General features: G+C 34.6%; 1 protein-coding gene across 6 annotated transcripts in view; it reads left to right on the forward strand.

Moving 5' to 3' along the window:
- Positions 1 to 12,325, forward strand: part of LOC144970541 (protein furry homolog-like) — an 87,414-nt gene that overhangs the window by 31,348 nt on the left and 43,741 nt on the right. For all 6 annotated transcript variants that reach the window (XM_078910281.1, XM_078910282.1, XM_078910283.1 and 3 more), the window contains exons 30-38: positions 820 to 933; positions 1,619 to 1,785; positions 2,201 to 2,451; positions 3,375 to 3,509; positions 3,987 to 4,267; positions 4,949 to 5,031; positions 5,655 to 5,841; positions 7,453 to 7,553; positions 8,524 to 8,709. In XM_078910281.1, coding sequence (XP_078766407.1) covers positions 820 to 933; positions 1,619 to 1,785; positions 2,201 to 2,451; positions 3,375 to 3,509; positions 3,987 to 4,267; positions 4,949 to 5,031; positions 5,655 to 5,841; positions 7,453 to 7,553; positions 8,524 to 8,709 — 1,505 coding nt within the window. The remainder of the gene's footprint in view (positions 1 to 819; positions 934 to 1,618; positions 1,786 to 2,200; positions 2,452 to 3,374; positions 3,510 to 3,986; positions 4,268 to 4,948; positions 5,032 to 5,654; positions 5,842 to 7,452; positions 7,554 to 8,523; positions 8,710 to 12,325) is intronic.

The following is a 12,325-nucleotide window of genomic DNA, read 5'->3' on the forward strand; positions in this document are numbered from 1 at the left end:
AGTAAAGCTTTTAAAAAAATAATTAATTGAAGACATATTCTTCTGTTGGTGCGTCAATGATGTAGTGTAAATTGCCTTTTGATTGGAAGGTTGCATTTTTGAATCTTTTGAGATCCTGAGATTTTTTTGTTCTGATCTTGGAGTTCTAATGGCTCCTCCTCAGGCAGAAATTGGGATATTGTCACTTAAACAACCTAACATGTGTTGAACAGGGTGTTGAAGCAAGCTTCTTTTTTGTTTTTTTCTTCCAAAACTTATATTGGTGCACTTTTGGCTCAGCGGCACAGTCTTTGCTTCGTACCCAAAAGGTACAGAGTTTGATCACTTGCCGCTGCACTGTGTGGCCTTGAGCAAGTCACCTCGTCCTAGCTCAATTTGTGGCGCTGCACTGTGGCTGACGCCTGGGTTATTCCAGTCTTCCCTTGGAATAGACCCCAGAGACAAATTGCCTCTATGGGATGAATAAAGGGAATTTTTTATTTTTTTATTTTTTGGTGTTGTTTTGTTACAGATATGAATGCATACAATCATTGGATCTAACAGTTATTGTTTTGGGAAAGTTAAGTCATCAGCCTAATGAGTGAAAAGTCGTTTGTCTAAATACCCACAAAGACATTGGGAATATTCATGTTTCTATTTTTAAAGACTGCTTGAAAAACATGCTAACTGTTACCTTTCTGCTCTATGCCTAGTGGCCTCTTTTCATCTTTGAAATTGAGATAATATTAATAATAAACAACAACAAAAAAAAAAAAGCAATAACAAACAAACTAAAAGTTATTTGCTGATTTTGTGTGTGTGTGTTTTTTTTTTCACCAGAGAGTACCCATGTGACCATGTTGCCATGTTAAACCTGGCAGTGCTAAATGTGGGCAACCCTCGTATTTCCATCCATGAGACGGCCATACAACTTCTACATCTGCTAGATCTTAGGTAAGTCTGATAGCTTTAAGGTCTTCTCAGCCATTTGTCTCGATCAAAAAAAAAAAGAAAAAAAAAAGGAAAGGACAAAGAAACAAAATTGAGATGAGCTTTAAATGGGAGTTGGTTTTCATCTGCTCTCACAAGGGAACAGATGATGATAAAACTAGAACATTTATATAGCGCAATATCCACTAATTGTGCTCAAAGCACTTTACAATAAACGTCTCATAAACCCTCAAACCGGAGATATGATATATCAAATATTATTTAAATAAATTAAAATGAAATAAATAAAATTCTCTAGGGTTGATTCAAAGGGAAAACTGAAATAACCTAGATGTTAGCCGCAGTGCAGCACTGCAAATTGATCTAGGGCAAGGTGACTTGCTCAAGGCCACACAGCGAAGCAGCGTTGATCTAACTTGGTACCTTTCGGGACGAAGTAAGGAACGTTACTGCTGAGCCACGCTGCCCCTAAAGTGGAGATATAAAAAAGTGATATATTTAATCGTATCAGATATTTGAATCTGTCAAAGTAGATATTAAAAACTGTTTGGATTTTGAATCCTATTAGATTATTTTTTCTTAGTGTACATTTTGGAAAGGCATTTTGAACATCTTAAAACAATTTGTCAAAAATGTTTTCGCTTTCTTTTAAAAAAATTGTTTAACTTCTGATTGTTTTTGTTCTTAGATTTTTCCAAGAGGCCCCAGTGTTCAAAGAAAGCCAGGAGGATGACTCGAGTAAAATGGCCCCTTTAAATGACGTATTACTAGCTGTATCATACTTCAACTCTCAGATGTTTGTGTCTGACCAGCTAGCCAGGGTGCATGTTGACCTCACCATGCCAATGTTTTCTGGTAAGCGGGGCCATTTGTTTGTTTTTTAGATGATAATCAGTATTCGTTTAGCCAGAATACTTTTTCCTTTTTTAGTTCTAAATTGAAAAGCAAACAAAAAAACACAAATCAACCCCCCCCCCCCCCCCCCACATAATAATAAATAAAGTAAAAGAAAGAAAAGAGAATTAAAAAAAAAAAAAAATTAAGCAAGCAAACACATTCAAAGGAAAATTTGAAAAAATAAAATAAAACAAAACAACGACGACAACAAACTTTGAGTTTGAGAAATGTTGAAGTTGAGATTGTCTCAGCATTTATCTCATCAGTTGATAGGATTGACATTATTATAGTTTTAATATTTAGAAAATGTTCAATTGTTTTTAGATGTGGAGTTGTCCACAGTTTATTGTTGATACATTCTTACGTCATTCAGAAATCACCCAACGGTTCCAGACAGCACGTCCATCTGTTCGACAGACATTACTGAAATATCTGATGCCATGGCTCCACAATATGGAGCTAGTTGACCCCTCCCTACCACAGACACCTCCTCTCACCTCCTTCCTGACTAGACATGGGGATGGACACACAGACACATTTGATCCCCCACTCAAGGGTGAGGGATGGGGGTCAACTCAGGCTACAGAAATGGTTCTCAACAACCTTTTCTACATCACTGTCACGGTAAGGCTTTAAAAAAAAAAAAAACATCCTTCAGAGCCGTAAGGCCCATGGAGCCAGAGTTTATCCCAGTTTCTATAGCGTGAAACGGACATTAGCAATCGCTTGCTACCCTTTGGATAGGATTCTAGTCTATCGGAAAGTACTTTCCACCAGATCTAACAGACCAAGCTATCCATTTTCTGCTGGATGGCAGGAGTCCTACTCTGGGCAATGCAAAGTTGAGTCCTTTGGAAAGGGTCTTTACTCACATTTGTCACTGCACTCAGGTGTAAAATGAGTACTTGGCCGCTAATAGCGTTGTCCCTGTCTACCTTACAGGTATCATGTCTTGTCCTTCATGCCAAATGTTGATGTTGACTGAGGACCCTTTGTGAAACGCTTGAACAATTTTGATGGATATTGTGCTATGTAAAAACTCAAGTTAAATCGATCAAAGCCATTTCTAGAAAATGTTTAAAAAATTTATATATATATATAATATATATATTATATATATATATATATATATATATATATATATATATATATATATATATATATATATATATATATATATATATATATATATATATATATATATATATATATATAATATATATATATATATATATAATATAATTCGCATTATGTTCTTCCAATGATTCTCTCAACCCATGTTTTTATGATTGGATCTCAAGTGTTATTGAAATGTGGACCATGTGTGTGTCTCATGTTATTTGAAATAAAAGTTACCTTTCATTTGAAGGAAAATGTGAGAAGAAAAGAAAATTTTAAAAAATCAGTCTAAAATTTTTAAATAGAAAATACAATTAGTTTTACAACAAAAATAGCTAAAAACGTTACAACTGTTCTCATATGAGCCTCTTTGAATAGTTAAAGCATGAAATTTTGAAATGTAATTGTTTAATTTTATTTCCTCTCAGTTTGGAGATGAGCATCCTTTAGAGATAGAAGCCTTGTGGGCAGCTCTTGTAGCTTGTTGGCCTTTCAACTTGAAGGTCATCATACGCTACCTCATCATTATTACCAATATTGCAGCCACTGATTTATTACCTTATGTAAGTATAACGTATTGTGATAGTCTGTGATAGTTTTTATTTTTTGATGAAGTCATCTTTATACAATTGACTTGTTTATTTGGCATTCCTTCTACATGAAACCACCTCTAGTAGAAAGTAACATTTGCCATTTTAATCACATTGTCTTTTATCACATTGCTCTCTTGTTTAACAACTCAATGTTTTTGGTTTCTGAAAAAGTTTCAGTCAGTTTTTTATAGAACTTATTCACGGGTCTATATTGATATGTTTATTTGTTTGTGCCTTCACTCTATTTATAAGTTATAAAGCCAGCATTTTATTTTCAAATCAAGAAATACAAACCTCTTCATGTTTGTCTTTCAATTTAGTACATTATGTTGATCCATGTAATAAACAATAGAATTTGATGTAAACATAATAATAGTATTAAGATTTAACAAATAATTATTTGTGGTATATTTATTTATTTATGCAAATTTCTTGCATTTACCCCAGGCAAAACGGGTAGTGACATATCTGGGCAGGGCCAAACCAGAGAAACTTGTTGATGAGTTGATGAATGAACTTCAAACAGTGGAGACCCTGAATATGAACATAGAGCGAACCCAGACCCCTCCATTCTACCGACTTTCAGCCATCCGTAAGACTGGCAGTAACAGTAACACGTTAGATGACGAGAGGCAGGTTAACCTGGTGGCAGACTGCCCCTTGGAAAAGGGCATACTCCATACAAAGAGACACAGCGCTAATGAGGATGCAGCCCCACACCATGACAGGTTGGTAAACAAACATTGTTCACATCATTTTCAAATTAACATCATTATGATTTTAGCACATGGACTTTCACTATCCACTTAATCTTGTTTGAATGGATGGCCTGCAAGTCTGATAAAAAGATGCACTTCGTAATAGTCCCAGCCTCCAATGCAAAAAAAAAAAATGAAAAAAAGTCCTTCAGAGTCTATGGAGCTGGAGTTTATCCCAGTTTCTATAGTGTGAAACAGACAATAGCAATTGCTTGCAACCATTTGGATAGGATACTCGTCTGTCGCAAATTACTTTCCACCAGATCTAACAGACCCAGCTACCCAATCACTGCCGGGTGGTCAGGAGGGTCAGAAAAAAATCTCGACTACACCTGGGACCGATCTCAGTCCCTTTGATTGTGAAGCGAGTGCTCTACCAACTGAGCTATCGTAACCCCCCTCCTATGCAAAGTTCCAATAAAATTGTTTATGCTGTATTCACATATTGAAATTAGAGTCTAAATACCTTAAGCTCTTAATGATGTATATTTTGAAGCAACCATAAAGGTATTTTGTGTTGATACTACTATCAACTAAGTCAATAAAATACAAATTAGTTGTCTGGCACATTCTGGTTAATGAATGAATGATACATTGAACTTATAGATGATGACTAACTTGTAATCCTTTGTTAAACTTCTCTATTTCCAGCACTCCAAGGACAGAGTCCACAAATTCTCTCAAGAGTATCACCAGCAATAGCACAGGTTCTACGGCAGAGCAAAATGCGTTTGGTAGGTCAAACTAAGCCAAACAGATGCTAAGATTTAATCATCTTTAACTACTATAATTTTTTAAAATTTAAGCAATGGAATTGAAATAATGAATAAATTTAAACGTCTTACGCTTCATTCATACCCCCAGCTGGCCAGAAGTAATCGCATTTCCATTTCATAATGCACAAGTCTTATGTTAGGCATCTTTTTTGTCACCATCTATAGCCAGGTACTCATCCACATCTGAGTCGCATGGGTTAATGTATGTAAAGCGGCCTATCCAGCAGCCAGATTTTACTAAAATTGACACTTATTACATTTTCTACAATCATTTGTCATTTGCCCATAATTAATCACATTTCCATCTTTTTCTGTATAAGTTATATGTTAAGTGTCTTTTATTTTTGTCACTATTTGTCATCTGATTCATCTGAAGTAATGTATGGAAAGTGGCCTATCCAAGAGGTCAGATTTTACTAAAATTGTTTGAGTGTGTATATATGTCAATATATTATGTAATGTATGTTTTTTATAATATTGTATTGTTATAAATGTGTAACCAAATGACAAATTGCCACTATTAGACAATATTAATCTTATTATTATTATTATTATTATTATTATTATTATTATTATTACAGTGGATGAAGACATGATGGGAGCCAGTCCGGCCCGCCATATGGGTACCATACCTGGAGTAGACCTGAGGTACCCAGTGGTAGAGACACCTGCTGCCTACCCCTTACCCATGCCTGCTTATGGAGGATACTTTGCTCCCCTCAACAATTGTTTACCAGAAAACCTGACCCCTACGCCTGGATTTCATAGGTAGGAAATGGTTCTTATATTTAAAAATCTGCTGCTATTGATATCATTGTGGTATACACTTTATATATGTAACGTTTGTATCTTAATTTGTAACGTGCATTGAGCACCACAAAGTGATGAAAATGTGCGATATAAATGCTATGTTGAATTATTATTATTATTATTATTATTATTATTATTATTATTATTATTATTATTATTATTATTATTATTATATTATTATTATTAGTATTATTATTATTATTATTATTATTATTATTATTATTATATCAGAAATTATTCTCTACAATAATAGTAATAATAATATAATAATAATGTACTTCATTTATCCAAAAAGGACATTTTTTGTACAGATGTATAAAATATTGGCAATGATACATACATAAATATACTATAAGTAAATAAATATGGTAAACTAAAACTTGGTAATAGATATAGTGTAATAATATTGAAGCTGTAAGAATATTTACAAGAATAAATTTCAAGGGACGTACAGATTATATAATTGTAAAAATATAGATATCTAGTAAAGTGTATATTGATGTCAACATATAAGAAAATAAATTTAGTAAAAAGCTAAGAATTAGATACAGTATGTATAATAATATTGTAAATTGACTGAGAAAAATTGCATAGTATAAATGACATGGCACATATAGATAAAATAGGTAAATGTAAAGATACATCTTTACATTTAGCAATTTTATAAATTAATGTTTAAAAATTGTAAGTATGGAGTAATTTTAAAGAAGAAGATTCAAAGTTAAAACAGACATAGACCAAAAAAAAAAAGGTTTCAGATTTTGGCATTTTTTAGTTTTAGATGTTTGGCATTTTTTTTTTCTTGTACATAATAACATGATCAAATTGTGAAATTATTTTAAATAGTTAATTGAATTTTAAGGAACTACACAAAAATAAAAATGAATAATTTTAATAGAGATTAAAGTATTTTAAATTAAAACAAAGCTCGATTTTTCTAACTTTTTGTCACGTGTGCTCTGCATCTATTTGAATTATTATTTAAGCTAGTTTTACCATTTTAGATTGTGATGTTTAAGTCCATTATTCATAACATTAGCTTTTTTCCACTTTGTGTTTCATTGTATTATGTGTTTTAGAAAGTGAATATTTATCATATATTGTGAACTTTCACCATCAACTATCCATGTTGTCGTTCATTTTTTATCTAAAGAGTTTTTAGAATGATGTTTAAATAAATGTAGAATAATGATAAATCAGTACCATCTTTTGTTAAAGAATAGAAGATGTACTGTTAATGAGATTGAATATTGGTTATACTCTACAAATCACTGTTTTCAGTTAAATCAAGTGTTGAAATAACATATTGTAAAAAGGATTAAATGATAAAAGTCATCTGTTTTCCTACAACTCAACAAATATTGTTTCACATACTTCTACAGCTTGTCATTGCTTCCCCCCCCCCCCCCTTTTATTTACTGTGAGCCTTTTTAAAAAGACATATTTTGGTCAATGACAATTTTATGTATTTTCATTGTGTGTGGTGATGGATTTGTGATACAGAATGGATGGAAAATGGATGGAATTTCAGTTAGGAATTATACATAATGATGTCATTTTAAATTCCAGGAGTAACATTGCCATTATGTTCCTGTGTGACCTTGTCTTGGATGGATTGGAGATTGATTGGTCACCACATCTACCCCTCATGTTACATGTCATCTTCCTAGGTAAATGGAGTCTTACACTCATATATTCACACGCACACATACGCTTGACCACACCCACTGATCAATTATCAGGAAGTCTGAGGTTCGATCTCCAGTTGAGGCAGGCTGATCTTTCGGGGTGTCCTTTTTCTTGTATTTTGGTTTCTGATTTGTCTAGCACTGTTTCATACACGCCTTTTCAGATGTATATCTTGCCCCTACCAACACAGACACATACACACACACATAAACAAGCTCACACATACACACACACACACACACACACATACACACACACACACACCCCCACCCACCCACCTTCACACTCGCATATTATAGACAACGCTCACACTCACAAACATTCACACACACATGAATTTTTGTTGTGTATGGGGAGGTAAGAAAGAGTCCTGTGGTTCCTGGAGCCTGAGTCCACCTTGGTGTTCTAACATGTAACAGGCATTACCAATTGCTTTTTTAAATACATTTAACCAGTTAACTGCTGTACTCTGAAAAGTCATGTATTTAAAAAATTTGGCCAGAAAACTCATCCTTCAAATATCAATCGATTTAAATGACCCTCATCTTGGCATATATTACTCTCAAGCCTGGGACTTCGCAAGGTCCGGTTAAAGACTCCATTGCTCACTCACTGCTGGTTAGAAATGGGGATGTCAAAAAATTCTTATTATTAGCATCTTCCATGTGGTAAACAGTATCCATGAAAACACAGTCAATTGTGGTTTCTTCAGTGTTCAATGAACTGTAACTATTGGTTGTTTCTCTTTGGATAGGATAAATGTTTAATTCCAAGCGCTTTCCACCAGAATTATATAATTTAGACCCACTGCTGGGAGGACAGAGACTTTCGAAAGACATAGCAGATTCAAATAATTTGCATGCCATTTGAGCGCTTTGCATCAGAGCCTTTTAAATTCTTTTTTACATTTAAAATTTATTTTAGTTTTATTTTTTCCTATATGTCCTTCAGGTTTGGACCACTCACGTGCACTGGTGTATGAACACTGCAAGAAGCTGTTACAAAACCTGTTACTACTGGCATCTTCCCAGGATCAGATATCCAGTTCCACCTCACGTGTGTTGTTGTCATACAGATGCTCTGTCTCAGACTCTCTCAAGGTCATCTCGGAGGACAGGGATGCTCAGATTACTTTTGGTAGGCAGATGTTATCGTCATTGCTCTTGTGGTTGTGGTTGTTAATATCAATCTTCTTCTTCTTCTTCTTCTTCTTCTTCTTCTTCTTCTTCTTCTTCTTCTTCTTCTTCTTCTTCTTCTTCTTCTTCTTCTTCTTCTTCTTCTTCTTCTTCTTCTTCTTCTTTTTCTTCTTCTTCTTCTTCACAGCCGTTTATTACACTAGAAATCTTTCACTTTAGTTTACTACCGCCTCACCCCCAATGGGAACGACCCACCGTCGATGACGGGGAGACCACCGTGTGGTTACGTCATAACAGATGTCCAGAACGTGAAAACTGGCCTATATTTATCCCTGCAGGTAGAATGCACCGCTTGGATTTCATTGTCAGTCAGGCTATAGGACAGATTTCGTAAAATCGACATTTTTACACTGCAATTGCTGACCATACACTTCTTCCATATTTTTCTATTTTATATGGATATAACGGCCACATTTTCATCTTTAAGACGCAATTATTTTCATTGATATCAAGAAATGGTGAGTATACTTTATTCTTTATTCTCTCTTGAAAAATGTATATTTTTCTATTTAAAATTAACCTAAAAAATATTTTTAATTGTTTAAAAAATTCAAATTGATGTTATCTGAGTTTTGTTACCCTAACACACGGTAGTAAATATAAGAGTAATAATCTACTTTTAATATAGCATTTATTTCAATGATTTGTAATGACCGGTTTTTGCACAATGAATGTGTAAACACATCTTGTCTAATTCTTTGTTGGCAAACAAAATAGTCCCGTATTCAGGCAAACTCCTGAGACAGAAGAACACGAGTCCAATTGTGATGATAACGTTATTGTTGTTGTTGTTTTATGATGATGATGATGATGATGTGATGATGATGATGTGATGATGATGATGATGATGATGATATGATGATGACGATGATGATCACGATGACGATGATGATAATGATGATGATGATGATGATGATGATGATGATAGCGCAGTTATAGTAGTAATCATAGTAGTAGTAGTAGTAGTAGTAGTAGTAGTAGTAGTAGTAGTAGTAGTAGTACACACACACACTCAGAGAGAGAGAGAGAGAGAGAGAGAGAGAGAGAGAGAGAGAGAGAGAGAGAGAGAGAGAGAGAGAGAGAGGGCGGGGGGGAGCGTGTGTGTGTGTGTGTGTGTAAAACTCGTGTACGCACATTTTTAGCATGGAACGATTTTTATTGCTTGTTCAGTCAAGTTCTCATGATTTCTCTGTGAAAATTGAACTTTAAACCTATAACTTTCACACCAATTTGCCATTCCGTCTTCACGATTCGCACCTTCCCTCGATATTCTTCTACATGCCCGTAGGTACAGTCAACGGGCGTGAGAAAAGAGGGTAGATAGATATATTATAACATCAAAAAGCGATGTGATCAAAGGTGGCGGATGATTTTGTAACATCAAAAGCCCGGTGGACTGCGCTACAAGGCCGAAGTTTCGAGGGGATATGTGATTTGAGTGGGAGGGGCTTATTTGACTTTGCCGATGACCGACTGGTGGACGATTGAAATTATAATTGTCCTTTTTCAGCAGCCAATTGGAAATGGGTAATTGTAAACATCTGATTGGCGCTTCATGGATAGAAATCAATTTGGAGGTCATGGGATGAATTTGCTGGAGAGATGGAGTAAATTTGAAATGAATTGAACGTAATTTGGGGCGTTGTCTAGGTGTCAAATAAGACTCTCGCAGACCGGTGATAAATCCTTTTTGTTGGCCGCAAATGCTACAGTAAACTTCTTTCTCTATCTTAATTTTGCTAAAAATATTTCAGAGTGGGTATATAGGCGTATTCCATTTTGAATAACGGGCATTTAGAACTATATTTTAAAGGAAAATTATTACGTTATTATTATTAGCAGGCATCTAGGCGATCACTATCGTATTATTACTAACAATCAATAATATTATTATAACTCTTATAAGTACAATTATTATTATTATTATTATTATTATCATCATCATCATCAATATCAATAATAACTAATGATTTTTTTCTTTACTCAGATGAATGGTCATACTGAAAACAAGCATTATCTCAATGCAAATGGACTCTGCCGAATAAGCTGTGAAAGGGCTCAAATGAGATATGTGGTCAAAAAACATTTCATGCAAACTGCTCCAGAATTAGCAAGTGAAGTTCCACCAGTGAAAAAAAGAAAACAGAACGTTGGTTAATTAGAAGATGTTTCTGTGAAATGTAACAATCAGCTGTCCCTTACAATAATCGTGAGGTTTTACGTATGTTAATAAAAAGTATTAATATATAAAATGTGTTAAGATCTAGACGTCTATACAAAGTTCAAAGGAATATTTATAACTTATCTTTACCTATGATTGTCAATTTATTTTAAAATAACAGTTCACTTTGATTATCTGATCATTAATCCCCCCCCCCCCCCCCCCCTTCCCATCTTTTTCAATGCATTTATCACGATTTTTTATTGTCAAAAAATGGACATTATTTATTTTTTACTATTATTATTATTACAGTGGTGATCAAGAGGAAGACAAATACACTGATATTATATGATTATTACTAGTATTAGTATTACATTGATATCACGTGTTTCAACTGATTCACAATGATCATTTCTGTTATCCACGATGCTTCGGTTGATCAATAAGCAGACCATTTTCAACAAATTTCCATTTTAAATAGTATTAGCTATCTGGTAGGCGTCCTTTTTTTTTTGTCGCAGCACTGGAGAGAGAGAGAGAGAGAGAGAGAGAGAGAGAGAGAGAGAGAGAGAGAGAGAGAGAGAGAGAAGAGAGAGAGAGAGAGAGAGAGAGAGAGAGAGAGAGAAGAGAGAGTGAGAGAGAGAGAGAGAGAGTGTGTGTGTGTGTGTGTTTTGGTGTGTGTGTTGGTGTACACTAATTTATGCAACGTTTTACCACGAAACAATTTTCATTTTACCACCTCAGTTTAATCTCTCATCAGTTCTCTCTGACAATTGAACTTTGAACCTATAACTTTAACACAGCTATGTCATTCCATCTTCACGATTCGCACCTCATCGCGATATTCTTTTATGTTGACTCGTCGTACAGTCAACGGGTTTGAGAGAAGATAGATATTGAGTGACATCATCAAAAGCGATGTGATCAAAGCTGGCGGATGGTGTGTAACATCAAAGACCAGTGACTGGTCTACAAGGCCTATCATATTCGTGGGTATGTGTGATTTGAGTAGGAGGAGCTTTCTTGACTTTGCTGATGACCGAGTGGTGGACAATTGAAATTAGAATTGTCCTTTTTCAGCAGCCAATTGGAAATGGGCAATTGTAAAAAGCTGATTGGACGCTCATGGAAAGAAAGCAGTTTGAGGGACATGGAAGGAAATTGCCGGAGAGCGTGGAGTGGGGAGGAGTAAATTATATTGAATGAATTGATAGTAATTTGGGGCGTTGGGAAGTTAAATAAAACTCTCGGAAACAGGTGATGAGTCAATTCTTCGATCGCAAATGATTCAGTAAAATTCTTTATTCTTTCTTTCTTTCTTTTTTTAAATTTCCTTTCTGTCAGAGTGGACATATAAAGGCGAATTCCAATTTTTTTTTAAACGGGCATTTAGAAC

Source organism: Berghia stephanieae, chromosome 4 (assembly GCF_034508935.2).
Source record: "Berghia stephanieae isolate SIO BIC M18660-M18661 chromosome 4, UCSD_Bste_1.3, whole genome shotgun sequence".
Lineage (NCBI taxonomy): Eukaryota > Metazoa > Mollusca > Gastropoda > Nudibranchia > Aeolidiidae > Berghia > Berghia stephanieae.